The sequence below is a fragment of the Hydra vulgaris genome, chromosome 01 (genome assembly GCF_038396675.1).
Source record: "Hydra vulgaris chromosome 01, alternate assembly HydraT2T_AEP".
NCBI lineage: Eukaryota > Metazoa > Cnidaria > Hydrozoa > Anthoathecata > Hydridae > Hydra > Hydra vulgaris.
The window spans coordinates 24405984-24427500 of NC_088920.1; the positions used below are offsets into that span (position 1 = coordinate 24405984).

Sequence of the window (21517 nt, forward strand, 5' to 3'; positions counted from 1 at the left end):
TGTAAACTGATTGGGAAATTTCTCTCTCAGCATTGCAATAGGAGTATTGAGGCAATCCAGTTCATTTAAATTCAATGTTTCAGTGAATGAATGCAGTCTTAATCGTTGTAAGGCTTCGTATAAGATTTTATAGGCATATACTGAAGGATTATAGTGCTTCCCACATAACACTCCATTCAAAGAGCCAGATGCTACGACACCAGATTCAATAAGAATATCCTACTACTGCTAGTACTACTACTACTACTACTACTACTACTACTACTACTACTACTACTACTACTACTATACAGCAACTCAAAGTATTATTGAGAACTAAACCTGTGATTTCAGAGGGAATGTTACCAATAAATTATCTGCCTGGTTAATCAATAAATGTAACATTATTAAAATAAACTTGGTAACTGATTTAACTTCAGCAAACCTCCTTTAAAAAATATAAAAAATAAACTATAAAATAATAATACTGCTAGACTAAATACATACAAACTTTTCATTTTCTTGCAAATGATACATATATCTGGGAGAACGGCTGGTCTGCTGCTACTTTGATTTATAACTTGTGACGATCGCGTTTTCTTTGGTGAAGAAACTGAAACATTTAAAGGTTGTTTTTGATTTTTAAGTGACTTACCTTGGTCTTTCTCTGCTAATTTTTGAGCGCTCTCAATTTTTGTTTTATTAGTTAATAACTTATAGCAAGCAATGTGGCAAAACACCATTTCATTTTCATTTGCTTCATAGTCAAGACTAATGCCACAAGATAAAGCTACCTGTTGATGAAAAATGAGCATGATGAAAATGATTTAAGAGATTTTAGTGAAGGTGATGAAATTTTTTTTGATAGAAATCATTCAAAAAGATTTTTTAAAAATTCATTTTTTGTTTTATTTAAAAAGGAAGTTTACACAAACACACAGACACAGGTATATACATATATATATATATATATATATATATATATATATATATATATATATATATATATATATATATATATATATATATATATATATATATACATATATATATATATATATATATATATATATATATATATATATATATATATATATATATATATATATATATATATATATATATATATATATATACATATACATATATATATATAATATATATATATATACATATATATATATATATATGTATATAATATAATATATATATATATATATACATATACATATATATATATAATATATACATATATATATATATATATATATATATATATATATATATATATATATATATATATATATATATATATATATACATATAACCTTCCTTTTTAAACAGAAAATGTATGGCATAAGCCATACATGATAGAAGCTGAACATTATGAAGAAGCTGAACATTACCAAATAACCTAACCAAGTGTTGTTTATATTCGAGATAAAGTAACCATAATTTTTTGGCACGTTTATTAGATAATAGTCATTTTTCAGAAATTAAAATCAAATCGTCAGAAAAACCATTAAAGTGAATGGAACATGCATTCATTCTGTTCAACAAGAAAAAAATTTGTATACTAATATTTATGAGGTTTTTATTTTACAGAACTGTTTTCTACAGCAAAAAATCGTAAAAATCTTTGATAAAAAACGTTCTGCAAAATATTTTACAAGAAACCGAATGAAATCGATAGCACACGATAGACACGATAATGGGTTACTTTGGGGGTCTATACTGGCTGCTTGGGACACTTTTAGAGTGGGATCTCTTTATTTTAGATTCTATGATACTTAAAACGCAAGTTGGTCTTTTCAGAACTTAGTTACTCAATGTGTCTAACGAAAGTGATTGAATTTCATGCCACAGACGCCGGCCTAAAAGCATTATTCACCATTCTGATCGTAATTTCCGGGAACCCACGTTTTTCTGAAGTCTAAATTTCCCGCTTAAAAAAATTTGACAAAATTGTTTAAAAATATTGTCCAATTTAAATAAAATAACTGTAAAAGTTTTTTTTTATGAAACAATTATTATATAAAAATTGGCCTCATATATATATACATTTTGATTATTAAAATAATAATCAAAATGTATGTATGCATGTATGTATATATATATATATATATATATATATATATATATATATATATATATATATATATATATATATATATATATATATATATATATATATATATATATATATATAAATTATGCTAGTGTATTCTACAAATAGAGTGCTCAATGTTCTTAAAGAACAGAGCAATAATAAATTAAATTTATATATATATATATATATATATATATATATATATATATATATATATATATATATTATATATATATATATATATATATATATATATATATATATATATACAGGAATGTTGTCTGGACCAAAGGTTGTAGATGATTTTAGATGTTTTATCAACAGATGAAGGAGTAATTTGGATGTTTAATAATAGATCAACTTGTTTATTTTTGGTGGTCATTAAACTCAAGAAATGACTTAGAGAAAAAGTTATTTTTAAATAGTTCTGTTTTATATTTGGTTAGTTAATATGATCAGATTCATGTAAGAGAAGTGAAATGCCTTTATTAATGGCATTGTTAAAGATTTTCCAAAATGCAATGTAAATTCTGAGGTTTAATTCAAAATTCAATAATTTGAGAGTAATAGACTTAACTATTAAACAGTACATTTTTGCATTGATTTCTTGCAATAATAAAAAAACATTTATTTTACAGAGATTTTTTCCATGAAGAAAAGCCTGTTTGAATCATGAGTATTACAAAGGAGGGATAATTTCAGCAGAGAAATGAAAGATATCGGTCCAAGGACCATCTCTAAGAAAATAACGAAATGAATCTAACACTCAGGTAGTAGTATCTCAAGCATGTTGGAACCATCAATAAGCAAGGCTGGTCAACAAAGATTTTCTGTTTATACCTAAAGTCTTTGTATATTAGGTCAAAATAGTAGCCAGATCTATCTGACCTTTACTTAACCAATAGCTTTATGGCAGGGGGTATTTTAAGTCTGAGTTAATTTCTCTAAGCCTTTGTCTAGGAAAGCAAATCATTTAATACAGTAGGATATGAGGCAGATGGTAATGGATTACATAATACCAGTAGCAGGGTCATCATAATGATCTTAATACTTACCTGGCTTTTAAATAATGAGTTTAGTTAACCAAGACTTGGTGCAAGTTCTAAGTTCTGAAAGCAGCAACTTTATTTAATCCAGATATTCAATTTGAATGCTGATGTTATTGTTGTTGTTATTGTTGTTGTTGTTGTTGTTGTTGTTGTTTGTTGTTATTGTTGTTGTTGTTGTTGTTATTAGTATTGTTGTGTACCTTTTAGATAATATATATTTAATTTTTTCTTTTTAATTAACGAGGGGTGCCCCATGTAATTTAAAAATAAATAAATTTAGTTCCATTTTTTGCAATGGTCTAATAATGAAATCAATTCTGTTTTTGTTTATGATTTGTTTTTCTATTTTATGTAAGTTTTTTTGGAGCATGTCTGATAAAAACCAGGACCATGAACAACAAGTTGAAGAAATGTACAGGTTTATAAAATAATTAATTTATAAATGTTTTTTTTTAAAGACATATAAAAAAAGTTACTGTAAATTAATCAGCTGTGTTTTTAAATATTTAAATACTTTTAAGTATTAATTATTTTTATATTTCATTATATTGCACATATGTATTATGTTGGATATTTCTTTAAAATGTTTATTAATAAAATTTTAAAATAAAGTTTTTAAATATTTTTGAAGCTCTGAAGTATTTTTGCCTTACATATGTAACTCATTACCTATGGAATATAAATGCATCAAACATCCTGGAAATATTGTTGAAGGTGCGACATTAGCAGTAAGGTTTTTAGTTATAATTTTTTATTTCTATAAGCGTAATAGTATATACTAGTAATATAATCTAATTACTTACAATAGTAAATAAGTTTATATTAAGTTTTAAGTATATATTAGTACATAAGTTTTGTAATAAATTGTAATAAGTGTTACAGTTAATAGTGATTATTCATTAATATTTTATAGTTTAAATTTTTATAGATAAATAGTTTTATAGTTCCTAGTTATTGTTTCGAAAAAAAGTTTTAAACAAGACTTCCCTTAACATATGGTTAGGTAGTATAATTTATTTAATTTATTTCCCATAAGTTGAAATTTTGATGTCTTTATATGACCACGCATGTATGATTTTTGTTTTGCTGACTTTACCACGACTTTTAAATATTTTGATAATTTTTATGCAATTTAAAAATGCTGCTTAAAAATGTAAGTAAACTAGTAAAGTTTCTGGGCTTTCTGAGAAAGTTCTATAAATGCTAAGATCAAGTTCTTGTATGGATGATCTTACTACGATACAAATACTTGCGTGAGCAAGAGCAATCATGATTGAAGAAGGAAACAATAAAACAAACAAAAATTTTGCTGCTGCTGCAACAAGAAGATGTGTTGAGCCAAGGTTGCCTAAAGATCAAACTCAATCAGTTTGCTTTAAGTGTAAACTCCCCAATCATTTTGCAAGAGATAGTCATCTATGAAGAAATAGTAATCGAAACAAGTCAGGTTGAAGATGGGAGACAAGTGATGTTCTGTGTTACTTATGTCAAGAGTCAAGAGTTTTCAAGTGTCGTGACACACATATCAAGAATGTGTCCAAAAAATGTACAGAGAGAGAAGATGTTTGTACCAGCTCTCTCCCTAAATAATCAATTATGGTGTTATTGGCTATACGCTTGGACATTATTGCGTTCATTAGAATGTGCTGACTTCATTAGAATGTATTTGCTGCATCATTTATAAAAAATGTACAACAAAAATTATGAAGAAAGAAGTTAGCGTGGTAATTGTAAATGGACAACAACGACAGTGCAAAAACGAATCATGTTTACTTGGACTAAGAAGTAATAGCCTGAAGATTTTAGTTCTATAAATATAGTAGCTCGGGATTTTACAGCTTTGTTAAACAAAATCATGAATGGATAGTTGCATGGAAATGGAATAATAGTTCTCAACTGGAAACTCTGGTGAATATCATTGCTGAAACATGTTTACGAAAAAGAAACTAAAAGATGGATAGAGAAAAAATGGCTATAAAAGTATGATTTGAAGAAACATGATCCAATAGAGATTTTGGTTTCTCTCATGGAAGTAGTGCAGCAAAATAAAGGAAAAGTAGGACCAGTATTAGACTTCAGGGAGCTGAACATGCTTCTTGAAGCATTCACTTCAAATGCAGATGCATGTGCTGACAAGCTGCGAGACTGGAGAATTCAAGAATATGTTTGGAGAATATGTTTCAGTAATTGATTTATCTTCAGTTTACATGCAATTAATAATTGATGAGAAACTCTAGACTTACCAAACTGTTATGTTCTGTGGACAAATATTTTGTTTAACATGTTTAGGATTTGGACTAAACGTTGCGCCAGTCATAATGAAAACGGTGTTGGACACAATGCTATTGTAAGACGAAATGATCTGGAAAGGAACATCATCATATATTGATGAATTTTTTTTGAATGAAGACATAATAACTGTTTGTTGCGTACTTGACCATTTGGAAATGTATGGGCTACATTGTAAGCCAGTGGCCCACACATATGAAGGAGCAAGAGTTCTTAGTTTACAAGTCGGATTAGAGAATAAAAAGTTCTCAATCAACTTAATTCATTTCTTCATTGTGCATACTAATTACATTTTCTATGTATTTTCTTGCATAATACTTTAAATCTGATTTTTTTTTAAAAAAAGATTTTTTTCTGCGTTTTATGCAATGCCATCAGCTGCCAAACACCCTGGTTAATTTTTTTTGAAACGCATGCATATATTTTGCCTGCATTTTTTCATTTTAATTATTTAACTTATAACATAATAGGAATAATTATACCGAGTTATAGTTTTATTTTTATTTTTTTATTTTTTACATCATAATATTACATAATCAAGTTTATTTATTTTTTTTTCATTTAAAAAAAGAAACAGTTTTAATCTAAACAGTTGTCCATGTTGAAATTATATCATATGAGAAATTTTTTAAGAATAACTAAATAAAAAGCATCGCCATATTTAAAATTTTGATATCAAAAAAATTATATTTTATGCAGGCTTTATTTTGTATGTGCAAAATAGCTTACATAAGTGTAGACCCGGGCGCCGGCTATAGTCTGCCATTCCTGCCAAAATCTATATATCTATCTATTTATCTATCTATCTATCTATCTATCTATATATATATATATATATATATATATATATATATATATATATATATATATATATATATATATATATATATATATATATATATATATATATATATATATTTCGTTAATTCACCTTCTCAAGGTCAAGAAGACCACTAGAGAAGAGGAGGCTGCTTATTTGTGGTATAACCCTCTCTCAACTCTATAACTCCGAAGCACGAACCTTGACAAACAAGGCCGCTGCGCAAAGAAACGAGTTGAACGCGGTACTACCAAGGACGTGGTGAGAATCAAACTCAGAACCTCTTGCTTATGAAGCAAGCGCTCTACAACTACACCACTACCGCATTTAATATATATTTATTTATATGTATATATTAGTGATGTCGAGAATATTTGGCAACTTGATATAAAAAAGCAATCGTTTAATTGTTTTTCCTATTAAAGTTTAATCATGCTTTAAGTTCAGGTTGTCATGAAAATAACATTTTAAATAAGTTTAGAGTTTTCTATACTAATTCAATCTATAGCATTTTCAGAAATCACCTCAGAAGTGCAAGATATACCTGAACTGGTTATTTTTGAACTTTTCTAAATGGTTTGAAGTGTGTTAAACTTTTAGGCATAACTGTAGTTAAAATATTTGGTGTATCAGTCAACAAATAATGCATGCTGTGACCTATTTATAAATGCCCACAAGGTAGTTGGTTTATGCACTACAAAGAAGCTGGTCGGAGCCTTCAGTATAATTAAGTGTTGCCGAATATTCGGCCGAATATTCGTGGTATCTCTAGTATATATAGATTTTTGTTTAAATATATATATATATATATATATATATATATATATATATATATATATATATATATATATATATATATGTGCATATATATGTATATGTATGTATATATATATATATATATATATATATATATATATATATATATATATATATATAAATATATATATATATATATATATATATATATATATATATATATATATATATATATATATATATATATATATATATATATATATATATATATATAAATAATATATAGATGTCTTAATTGATGAAATAAAAAAGAGTATTAAATAAAAAATTTTTGTTAAGTGATTTTCTACTAATTTATATATATATATATATATATATATATATATATATATATATATATATATATATATATAAAATTATAATTAAAAAGGGTAAAAAAAAACTTTTATTATGGAACTTTAAGTTTCATGCCTAACGGCAATTACTCTCTTTGAGATTATTTCACTCCTTGTATTTAATAGGTTTTCTCCTTTATACATCAAAATTTGGAACTACTCGTTAAACAAAGATTACAATCTCTTGATGTTGGGTTGTATGGTTTGCATTTTCTAAAAATCTGCCATCTGGCAAAATTTGTAAAGTTTTTTTTTTTAAATTTCCATACTTCTTTTGATAGCTCTGTATCATTCTTGTATCTAACTGCATTATAAGATTTTAAATGGTTTGCATACCGAACTTTAAAAGGTGTTTTGCTAAGTCCAAAATACACTTTTTCTTTATATTCTGGATTGCTTGAATAGATGGTGGCCTGATAAACAATGTTGTTGGAAAGGCAATGGTTGTTCATTAGACATTTGGTTTTATCAATGCAGTTGCATTTTATTTCATTAATTTTTGCCTCCTTATGTAAAATGCTTTTGTTGTGAGAGTTGATAATGGATTTTATGTTTGACACGCAGGAATAGCTTATTTTGATTGTGTTTCTATTAAATATTTTATGAAGTCTGTGGTTAACTGGAAAGTGGAGGTCGATGAGTTTCAAAAAACATTTACCTATTTTTGTAACAACATTTGCACTGAAGGGAGGATTATACCAAATTATCTTGCGTTTATGGTTGCCGTTTGTTGATTTTATACTTGGATGGTATGCAAGTTCGCAATTGTTACTCGATTTTTTCAAGGCTTCTTGATAAGGAGGAATACTTTCTTCAAAAATTGATTCACTTGATGACGCTGCTGTTAATCTTAATTCAATAGTCTTAAGGAATACTTTTTTTTACACTCGGTGGATGATTAGAACTAATATGCATATAATTCAGTATATTATCTGGTTTGCGATATGGCTGAAAAAAACCATCGTTAAGGTTTAGCATTAAATCGAGATAGTTAACTATTTTTGAAATTACATTTAATAGAGATAAGAAGATTGTTATTTTTAAAAATTTGTATAAAATGTTTCTTTATCCTCTCCATTTCCTGACCACTATTATTCCTAAACTTAGATAGTCCATCATCTCGATATATACCGAAATTGCTTTTATCATAAAACTGCGAGATTTGATGCAAAATAAAAATCCCAACTAATTCGCAACTCTCCACGCCATCAAAGGCCCCCATAGTGACATCGAATAATCCTCCCTTTTTCTTAATCCAAACAGTTCCATTGCTAAATAATAATGGTTTTCTTGCATGGTGTATAAAACTCTTTTGTTTGCTATTTAATGTTAGGTGTTGCTCTGGAAAAGTTATTGCATTTTTTAGTAGGTTTTCATTAATCGATGGATAAAAATCATTAATATCAAAGACTAAGAACTTACAGAATTGCTTTTCCTTTATAGTTTGAAACCAATGTATAACATTTTGAGTGTTTTGCCATTGGTTCAAAAATAGCTTTTTTCTCAGCTCGGAATTAATGTTGGATACAATAGATTTTGAAATTCTTCCAATCTCATTTTTAGCTGGATTAATAAGTCTTACAGGTACAACCATACAACCCATACAACCCAGCATCAAGAGTTTGTAACCTTTGTTTGAACGAGAAGTTCCAAATTTTGATGTATAAAGGAGAAAACCTATTAAATACAAGGAGTGAAGTAATCTCAAAGTGCAGGCATAAAAATAAGTTCCTTATTTCCTCTTTTGATACCGAAGATTGATCCTGGTTGGTTTACGTCACGTTTACATCACGTTATACTTTCAAAACTTTTAAAATTTTGTTTCAATGGAGTGATTAGAACTCACACCACCGTAATTCTAATTGTAATTTTAATGTTTAATTTTTAATTTTGTAATATATGGCTGATGATTGCCATTAGGCATAAAACTTAAAGTTCCATATTAAAAGTTTTTTCATTATCATTTTTAATTATAATTATAAATCGCTCTGTTTTGAAATTTATATATAATCAAAATAAATTTCCTAAATATTGAGCACTTTTCAATGAACAAGAGTTTTGTATTATTTTAATATAACACTAAATCAAACGATATATATATATATATATATATATCGTTTGATTTAGTATATATATATATATATATATATATATATATATATATATATATATATATATATATATATATATATATATATATATATAAATTTATATATATATATATATATATATGTGTATATATATATATATATATATATGTATATATATATATATATACATATATATATATGTACAGGGTGTTAGCCAGAAATAAATTTTATACCGCGTTTTTGCCGTATTGGGAATTTTTATTGTTGTTATTCTAGAAAATGTTGGGAATTTTCTAGAAAAGGTCCTAAAAAACTCAAAAAAACACTCTTAAAAAAAAAAAGGTCATTGACTTTTGGGAATTTTAAGCCCATTGGAAATTCCGCGTTATACGCGGCACCATTGGGCTAGCTAACACCCTGATGTATATATATTTATATGTACATATATATATATATATATATATATATATATATATATATATATATATATATACATATATATATATATATATATATATATATATATATATATATATGTATATATATATATATATATACATATATATATATATGTACAGGGTGCTAGCCAGAAATAAATTTTATACCGTGTTTTTGCCGTATTAGTAATTTGTATTGTTGTTATTCTAGAAAATGTTGGGAACTTTCTAGAAAAGGTCCTAAAAAACTCAAAAAAACAATCTTAAAAAAAAAAAAAGGTCATTGGCTTTTGTGAATTTTAAGCCCATTGGGAATTCCGCGTTATACGGGCTAGCTAACACCCTGATGTATATATATATATATATATATATATATATATATATATATATATATATATATATATATATATATATATATGTATATATATATATATATGTATATATATATATGTATATATATATATGCACATTATTATTTATAATTTTTTGTATATAGTTTTATGTTTTAAATAAGAATCGTTTCAATATAATAATTATAATTTATTATAATATATTATCTATGGTTTGTTAATTAGATTATAAATGCTGTTGTATATTGATCATTTCATTTTCATTAATTTGTCTATTTCAGGCACAAAGATTGCCAAAGGTGTGGTACAGTTTACTATCAACATTTCCCGAGGAAGTAATTCTCAATGGTATATAGTGTGCAATTGAGTTAATAAATATTATGGAAATAAATATGACCAATTGTTTATTAAGCTATATTATCTCACTTTCTTTACTCGACCTTTTTTTTTTTAAATTTTACATGCACAACTTTTTTTTCAGGTAATATTTGTTATGGGTTTTGTGTGATGTCTTTTCTACTATCACATATAATTTGTGATGACTTTAGGTTGAATGGGTTGTTCATTTTCTAACACTTTTGATTGATTAACATGATTCAAATGAAGTATCTATGACAGCTTTAGGGTTCTAAGTCTTTATTGTGTTTTGTTGATTACTTTGATTTGCCTTGATTATTATGGAATAATAACATAATTGAAAAAGATAAAACTAAAAAGTAAAACTTTTCTTGTAAATTTTCATGATGTCACTTTTTCATGATGTCACTCTTGGAAAATTCTTATAAACCTTATAAAAAGCCTAATGATGATTTATTGTATATTAATAAAAATTCAAATAACCCCCTAAATTTTAAAACAAATTTCAATTAACAGTAGACTAAATCAAAATTTTTCAAATGAAAATATTTTTATATTATTATTAAAATCATATTTATATTATTATTATTAATATTGTATTAAATTAATATTTTTAAAATAACTCTTCTAAATGTATGTATCAAGATGCTTTTAAAAAAGCGGATTAAAAAATTTCATGATTTGAAACAAAAGTTGCAAAAAAGCAAAATAAAATCTTTTAACAAATTGAAAAAAGCATTTTTAAAATTAAAAGATAAAGATTTTCCTCCCTCTAATCAATTAAATAACAATTTTTAACAGAATTATTATTAAAATAAGTTATAGCTGTACAAAAAATATAGAAAGATTTGTAAAAGGCCACAATGTTGCATTGATTATTAAAAACAAAGTTCTTAAGAAAAAAATTCTGAAAATTGTAATTGTAAACAAAAAATTTCCCAATGAATGAGAAATGCTTATCAAAAATTTCATTTACAAATGCATTGTTTCCTCACAAAATATCCCTGATAAACAATATATTGACTTAGCCAAACAATATATTTGGCTTAGCCAAAGGAGAATGGAAAAAAAACAATGCACCAACCACAAATAATTTTTTAAACATAAAAAATAGTCAAAAAATGCTATCAAAGTATATTTGGAAATTAAAAGATAAAAATATTACTTTTAAATTAAACTGGTTTATTCTGAAAACTACATGCTATGTTTTCCTGAAAAAGTTGAACTCACCCAAAAAATCTGAATTAATTTCTAAATACAGACGCGAAAAAAAGTACCTTTAAAAATTATGAAAATAAATGACCAAATTAAAATTATCCTGATTCTAAAGAATTCTTTTTTGCAATAAATATTTTGAAAAAAATATAGTTAATGTAACTTCCTAGTTGCATTAGAACTACTGTTTTTATAAAATTAATTATAAAAATTTCGAACTTTCTGTTAAATATTTTTCTATATTTTGAATTTTTTAATATTTAGACATTTTTTCTGATGAGCCTACAAAAGTTGAAACATACTGTAGATGAAAATTTGGGCGGCGCTCAAATACGGTTGACGCTGTCGAAAATAGTCTAGAATAGCCCCAGTATATATATATATATATATATATATATATATATATATATATATATATATATATATATATATATATATATATATATATATATATATATATATATATATATATATTAGTAGTAGAAAATCACTTAAAAATTTTTTTTCCATTTAATAAAACTTCAATTTATACCAAAAATTAAATTACAGGAAGTTGCAAATGTCTTAACTACTGTAAATTTTCACACATTTGTGGGATTTGCTGACACTATTATAAAAAGAATTCTTTAGAAATGATTACTTATGCTATTTTTTTAAAATGGTTTTTTAAAAAGGGTAGTTAATGTAAATATTATTTGAACTCATTTATTTGTATAGTTTTTTAGGAGAAACTTATTTTCGTGCCTACATTTAGAAGTTAATTCCGATCTTTTGTTTAATAAGCATTCTTGATTTGCATGTGTAATTATTTCAAATTTTTCTTGTAGGCATAGTATACATTTTTTGGAAATAAATATAAATGTGTTGTTTCCTCTAAAAATGTACCTGATAAACAATATATTGGCATAACAGAGGGTGAATGGAAAAAACGTTTTGCCGATCATAAGCAATCTTTCACAAATAAAAAGTATTCAAAAGACACCATGCTGTCAAAATATATATGGGAATTAAAAGAAAAAAATATTGATGATTTTATACTGAATTGGTCTATCCTTAAAACAGCGCCTGCATATAACAATGTTTCCAAAAAATGCATACTATGCCTACAAGAAAAATTTGAAATAATTACACATGCAAATCAAGAATGCTTATTAAACAAAAGATCGGAATTAACTTCTAAATGTAGGCACGAAAATAAGTTTCTCCTAAAAAACTATAAAAATAAATGAGTTCAAATAATATTTACATTAACTACCCGTTTTAAAAAAACATTTTAAAAAAATAGCATAAGTAATCATTTCTAAAGAATTCTTTTTTTTAATAGTGTCAGCAAATTCCACAAATGTGTGAAAATTTACAGTAGTTAAGACATTTGCAACTTCCTGTAATTTAATTTTTGGTATAAATTGAAGTTTTATTAATTTGATCATCCATTTCTGATGAATCTTTGTTGATGAAACATAGTGTTAAATGGAAAAAAATTTTTGTTTAGTGATTTTCTACTACTAATATAATTGCTCTGTTCTTTTAAAAACACTGAGCACTCTATTGTGTAGAATACTTTTTAAAGTTGTTTAAATATATATATATATATATATATATATATATATATATATATATATATATATATATATATATATATATATATATATATATATATGTATATATATATATGCATATATTTGTTACATGTATTTCTTTTTGATTATTGATGTGACAAAACTTTTAGAGATTGAGGTTGATTTATTTATAAACAAATAACAAAAATTGTAAATAAATTAAAATTTATTTACATATATTGTTATCTTCCAAATTCTGCAAATTCATTCATACTTACTACATAACTGATACTTACTACATTATCATATTGTGATGTTAGAATAATAGGGTTCTATCTCCATTTTTTAATGTTGTGAGAATTTAACTTTTGATTTTTAATTAATTGTTTTACAGTTGTAGTTGTTTATATTGATAAAATATGTTTTTTATGTTATTTATGTTTTATAATTAATCTTATTATTAATTTCATAATTTTTAAAATTGCTTCTTTACAAATTAATTGTTAATTCCAACTTTGTTAAATAAGGTTAAAATTGACAATGAAAAAACAAAAACTAACAATTTTTAAAATTATACAAATAATATTAATAAAATTAATATATTAAAATTATATAATTTTGAACACAAAAATAATATTATTACTAAAAACAGAAAATTAAATTTTTTCACCTTGAAAATTTGGAGATAGAACCTTACAATTCTCATCTACCAATATGCTGCTTTGTCTTATATCAATTTATATTACTTTATAAATGATGTATAATGTGTATTCTAAGCAATCAATTTAGCAAATTTGATATTTTGATTATTTAATTTAACAAATTTAACAAATTTTTACTTTTAATTTCAAAAATTTAAGAGAGTATAACAAATGTCGTTAAATTTTCTCAACAGTACAAAAGGGAGATAGAAGCCTATTATTCTTATGTCACAATATGCAACAGTACGAAAAGGAGATAGAAGCCTATTATTCTAGCATCACGATATGCAACAGTACAAAAGGGAGATAGAAGCCTATTATTCTAATGTCACGATAAGCAGAATTTGAATTTTTTTTTTTACAACTACTAAAAATGTTTTTTTTTTAAATGGAGAGCAAGAGCACAGTCATTGAAAAATTGTGGTGAAAATTAATTAAAATTGTGGTGAGTAAAATGATTGTGCCACTCCAGAGTAATCAATACCTTTCGGTTTTTGATCTGATCAAAAAACACAATATTTCTATTTTTTTTGTTTGTCAAGGTCCGTGTTTCGGAGTTATAGAGTTGAGAGAGGGTTATAACCACTATTAAGAAGCCTCCTCATCTGTAGTGGCTTTCTCGGCCTTGAGGAGGTGAATAACAAAAAAAAAAACAACAACAAAAAAAAAAAACTCTAATTTTCCAGTCTAGAATGTACCACAAGTATTCAATTAGATTAAAGTTATGGGACTGGGCAGGCCATTCCATCACATTAATATCATTCTTTCAAAAATATTCCTTTGTTGCTATGGTAGAATGTTTTGGATCATTGTCTTGTTGAAAACCGAAGTTATTTCCGAATCTAAGTTTACGAGCAGAGGGTTTCAAATTTTGCTTTAAAATGTCTACATATGAATTGGCTTTGATTGTTGATTCAATGAAAGTAAATTTTCCAACTCTTCGCCATGCCATTGATCCCCACACCATGACATTTCCAACACCGTGTTTTACTGTTCCCTTTATGCAACTTGTCATTATTAACTTAGTCTGCAATCTTTTGAGCAGCTTTAAATCTGTTTTGCCTTACTTAAAATAATGTTTCTATCAATGGCAGTAGATATTTTTCCTTTACAGCCTTTTCCTGCTATATCAGTTTAAGTTCCATTTAAATTTTGCTTTTTTATAATATTGCCGACTGTTCAAAAAGGGATTTCAGTCTGCTTATAAACTTCTCTGTAGGTCTTACTATTACTAACCAAATCCATAACTAAATTTCTTTTAGAAATCGTCCAAAGTTATTTTACAACACCCATGTTGTTATAAACTAATCAATTTTATTCAATTAATCAAAACTCATGGGTTACATATATATTTTATGTGTTACATATATAAATATATTATGTGTTTCATATGTAAATATACTTTTAGACTTGAATACAAAAATACTAAATAAAATTTTTGTGGCAATAGTTATTTTGCTTCCAATATAATACCTGTGTGCTTCAATATAACACCTGTGTGCTTTAATATAACACCTGTGTGCTTCACTATAACACCTGTTATAGTGAAGTATAACAGGTGTATATATATATATATATATATATATACATATATATATAAATATATATATATATATATATATATATATATATATATACATATATATATATATATATATATATATATATATATATATATATATATATATATATATATATACATATATATACCATAGTATATACATATATATATATATATATATATATATATATATATATATATATATATATATATATATATATATATATATATATATATCAGCCCTAGGAATTAGGAAAAATAAGGTCGGCAATAACTTGCCAACTTTAATCTGTGTAAGGTCGGCAAAAAAAATGTAAATCAAAAGTGTGACCTTAAAACATATAGCAGAGGTCTGCAATATTTTGCCAACCTCAAACACTTTTATGTCAGCAGTTAGGTCAGCATTGCCAAATGGTGACCCTAATTCCGAGGGTTTATATATATATATATATATATGTATATATAATATTTATATATATAAAATTTATATATATATAATATTTATATATATGTATATATAATATTTATATATATAAAATTTATATATATATAATATTTATATATATATATATATATAATATTTATATATATATAATATTTATATATATATAATATTTATATATATATAATATTTATATATATAACATTTTTGTTTTTTTTTGTTTTGTTATTCACCTCCTCAAGGCCGAGAAGGCCACTACAGATGAGGAGGCTACTTAATAGTGGTTTATAACCCTCTCCCAACTCTATAACTCCGAAACACGAATCTTGACGAACAAGGCCGCTGCGCGGAGAAACAAGTTGAGCGCGGTACTACCAGGGACGTGGTGGGGATCGAACTCAGAACCTCTCGCTTATGAAGCGAGCGCTTTACCACTACACCACTACCGCATATATATATATATATATATATATATATATATATATATATATATATATATATATATATATATATAACAATAAAAATATTAGTAATAAAATATATAGATTAAATATTTAAAATATTTTCAGGAAAACTAAGTGATCTTCAAATTGAAGGAATACTATTTTCCGTAAGTGTGTGTTTAATTGTTAAACATTTATAAAACCTTATATAAAGAGTAAATCTAGTTCCATAAAAGAGGTGGGAGCTATTAACATCCTTTTTTTTTCTAGTTGCAACAGTTTTGAAACAGTTCTAAAAATTTTTTTAATTTGATTTTTTATTGAGAGAATGAATATTAATGAACTTTTTGTAAGGTTGTGTTTTAAAGAAGTTGCCTCTGTATCATTTGTGTAAATAATAAATAAAATAAATAAAAATAACAATGTCATAAAATGAGTTGGATAAGTTTAATATTAGTTTATTAATCTTTGAATTCATATTTATATAAATGTTTATATAATATAAATATTAGGTTGTGTTTATTACGGAACAACACTATGACTTATAAGTTCCATTGTTTTAGTCAATATAAAGTACATAATCTTATAAATTGGTAAAAGTTTATATTTATTTTCAATATTATTAAACACCAATTAAAATATTTACAAGTATTAATAAAAAATATTGATTATTTTTATATTAAAATAATTTTTTTAAGATTTCATTTAAAAATGAACTTTTAAAGCTCTTTAATCTTTTGTTTTCTAACATTACAGTTTTTAAAATTCGATCTATAAAATCTATTGCTCAATCTTAAAAATCTATTTCCTAATCTTTGAAATCTATCTCTCATTTTCTTTGGACATATTACCATCCAAAAGTTTAACAGTCCAAATCCAAACAGAACTAAATATTATAAAATTTCTGTTTACACAGAAATGTTTTATCTCTTACAATTTAATTCTGTTTAGACAGAATGTTTTATTAACTTTGTAAATTCAATTTTTTCTTTAAGTTTAGTGAAATGTATATTATATTTAAAATATGTTGGAGGTTGTACTAGATTCATCCACTTGGGTTATGCTGTTTGAACTCATTTTATAATAAAAAGTTCATTCTGTGTGCTTTGAATACTGGATATGCTTTTGTAAAAGTTTTTTTCTGAAGAAATTTTTTTTTATGATTTGAAGGTTTCTTTTTGTTAAAGAACAGAGTTAAAGATTTTGTTTTTCTTATAGGTATTTGTAGTAACAATGTTGCTAAGCAACATTGTAATTTTGTAAGCAACCATGTTTTATATGAGTTTATTTATATATGGCAACAGTGATTTCGTTTATTATATGATATTTGAATTTTTTTTTATTTGTTTATTTGCAATCCCTCCTCCCTATTCAAATTTAATAACACTTCACAAACTTCTAATTAACCTATCTTCTTTTTGCCTACAATACTGTTTGGTATTGATAACAGGTTTTAAGTCACAAAGTTATTTTCTACAAAAACTTTTTTGATTACTTAAGTTTATTACTTTTACCAACTGTAATGAAACTTCTCTGATTTGTTGTGGTTATTTTATTATTTTTTATATATTTATTTTCATATATTTATTTCATATATTACATTATTTTTCAATAATTGCTGTTAGATTTGTTTAAGAGTTCCTTTAGTTATTTCATCTACAATAAATTCTGAGACAGATGGATTTAATATATGAATTGAGTGATGGATTTGATATATGAATTGAGTGACAGATTTGATATATGAATTGACTGATGGATTTGATATATGAATTGAGTGATGGATTTGATATATGAATTGAGTGATGGATTTGATATATGAATTGACTGATGGATTTGATATATGAATTGACTGATGGATTTGATATATGAATTGACTGATGGATTTGATATATGAATTGAGTGATGGAATTGATAAATGTATTGAGTGATGGATTTGATATATGAATTGAGTGATGAATTTGATATATGAGAGTGCATTGATTTTAAAGCACTACAAGTGTTTTGTTTTAATGTTTTTGAAAATTTTTAAACATTCCTCTTAAAATCTAAAAAATTGGAAACATAGATCTTCAAAGAGAAGATAAAAAAAAAACAAAAAACAGATATGTGATAAAAGAGAGAGATAATGATAAGATGCAAGGGATAATGATAAGATAAAAGAGATAATGATAAAATAAAAGAGATAATGATAAGATAAAAGAGATAATGATAAGATAAAAGGGATAACGATAAGATAAAATTAATACCACTTAAAGAAATGACTGCATTAATACCACTTAAAAAAATGACTAAGTTACTAAAATAATAAATTTTTGTTTTACAAAAAAAGCAAATGGCAAGTATGATTACTTTAAATGTATTTATACAGCCATAAGTCACACATATGTGATTATGTTATATGTGATTATCTTAATGTATGCGTGTCTATGTTATTTGTGGTTATGTTAATGGTATACATGATAGTGACATATATGTAATTACATTGCTTGAATTAGTTTATTTTGAAAAAAAAAATTTTTTAGTTGTTTCATATTTTATTTCTTTAAATATTTTTACTAAAATAAACACAAAAATTGCAAAATAAAGTTATTAATTTGTGCAATTTACAAATTAAAATATGAAAAATAATAATGTTTTGCGAACAACTGAAACTTTTGAACATTTAAAAAAAATGTTTAAATTTGAAAAATAATTAAAAAAAAAAGACATGAAAAAATCAGTAAATTCTGCTTTTTATATTCCTTATTCAGTATTTTTTAAAAAGCCAGTCTTAGGTAAATTTATTTTAAGATATATATGATATATATTATTATGTAAATTATAATGTTATTATGTAAACTATAACGTTATTATGTAAATTATATTGTTATTATGTAAATTGTAATGTTATTATGTAAATTATGTTGTTATGTAAATTATATTGTTATTATGTAAATTATATAGTTATGCAATATTTTATGGTTTTGGTTTTATTAGAAAGAAAATAACTTTTTATTAGAAATATTAAAAATTCTCTCTAATTTTAATTTTGACTATTTTTTTTTTTAAATTTAAAAAGAAATCGATATTTTTAGTGTCAGCGACATCATCTTATCCTTCCTGATGGAAATCGTGCAGGATTTTTTTTAGGTGATGGAACAGGTGTTGGAAAAGGAAGGCAGGTCAGTTGTTTTTATTTCAAAGTAGATAAAACACATAATGATGGTGCTGATAATGATCACCATGACAATGTCGGTAACGATGATGATACTTCTAAAAAATATTGTTAAGAAGTATTCAAGTTGTTAAAAACAGGACTCTTTTTTTTTTAATGTTATATTTTTTTTTATAGTGGCCTTCATTGCCTCACCAAGGCAATGAAGGCTACTATAGTCAAGGAGGCTACTTCAATTGTGGTTACACAATTAAAGTAGCCTTTTCGACTATGACTAAAGTAGTTGAAAATCTCATGCTATTTATATTGTTATCATTTCATGCTCTTGACTACTTTTTTTTTAGTATTATTTTTTTTTAAGACTACTTGACTCACTTTTATCTATTATCTTGATCTCTATCTTTTTCTATCTATTATTATTTTTTTATCTATTATCTTATAATTATTATTATATTATCTTATATCTATTATTATATTTCTATCTATCTTTTTCTATCTATTATTTTTTTATTTATTATCTTTATCTCTATATATCTTTTTTTTGAATTTTTTCTAACATCTGTCTAAAATTGAGCAATTGCCTTCTAAATTCTCAAAGTTTTAACTGAATGTTCTTCTACTGTTCATCTGTGTTTATGTTGCATAAAGATAAACAGATTTAATTCTGATTATTGCCATATTAAAAAACTTTCCAACTTGATGATTCTGTTGATGTTAAAAATAGCTTTTAATATATTTTTGATGAATTTATGAGAAAATTATATTTATTTACAGATGTGAATAGCTATTTAAAAAAAACTGTTGTCTTTGAAGTATACCATGGAAATTTATTTATACTTTTAGAGATTCAGGTTGTGGTTTTATGTCACAGTAAATCAAAGTCTTTGTGTTGGCATTCCTAAATGCCGACCTGAAGGCTAATATAATAAATATATATCATAAAAATGAAAAAAAAGATCACTTGGTAAATTTGGAAATTTTGAATAGAAAATGAATTTAATGAATTTTCTATTATATTTTAGATTGCTGGTATTATATTCGATAATTTTTGTAGAGGTAGAAAAAAACATGTATGGTTTAGTATATCTGCTGATCTCAGATATGATGCCCAAAGGTTAAATTATCTCTTAAATTTAAAAAATTATAATAAATGAGTTTAATAATTATATTTAATATAAATATATAAACTTAAAAAAATATTTCTATTTGATAAGTGAACTAAGTAATCTTTGACTTATTTTCATCTCTGACTTTTTGTTTTCTTTTTTTGTAGAGATTTAAATGACATTGGCTGCTTTGTTAACATAATTAGCATAATTAGATACATAATTATTTAATTTTTTTTTTTTTGTAGAGATTTAAATGACATTGGCTGCTTTGTTAACATAATTGATGGATGCCAGCAATTGGATAAAGGGCAAAAGTAAATAACAAATTGAACATTTTTCTATTTATGAAAAGATTTTGAAAAATAAAATAAAATTTTTAATATTTTCAGAGCTTTTGGATTGATTACAGAATATAAAACTGGTGTGTTGTTTTCTACATACTCAACACTTGTCTCATGTACAAATAAAGGTTAATTTTTATTATAAAGGTTTCACTAATATTAATCAATTTTATTTAATTCTGTATGACATACATTTTAGTGCAAAAATCTGCGAAGTAGCTGAAAAAAAAACATGTTCTTTTTATTTGTTTGACAATGTTTTTGTGATAATATATATAGTAATGTTTTACCAATTTGTTAATTTATTTGACTTTATTCATTTAGATGACATTTATTTGCTTATGATTTATTTGCTATTTT

General features: G+C 24.6%; 1 protein-coding gene across 1 annotated transcript in view; it reads left to right on the forward strand.

Moving 5' to 3' along the window:
* Positions 1-2355: 2355 nt before the first annotated feature.
* LOC100210324 (uncharacterized) overlaps positions 2356-21517 on the forward strand; it is a 76300-nt gene continuing 57138 nt past the window's right edge. Inside the window, exons 1-8 of the mRNA XM_065787737.1 lie at positions 2356-3556; positions 3770-3866; positions 10557-10623; positions 16680-16720; positions 19628-19714; positions 20730-20821; positions 21062-21130; positions 21206-21285. Coding sequence (XP_065643809.1) covers positions 3444-3556; positions 3770-3866; positions 10557-10623; positions 16680-16720; positions 19628-19714; positions 20730-20821; positions 21062-21130; positions 21206-21285 — 646 coding nt within the window. The 5' untranslated portion in view covers positions 2356-3443. The remainder of the gene's footprint in view (positions 3557-3769; positions 3867-10556; positions 10624-16679; positions 16721-19627; positions 19715-20729; positions 20822-21061; positions 21131-21205; positions 21286-21517) is intronic.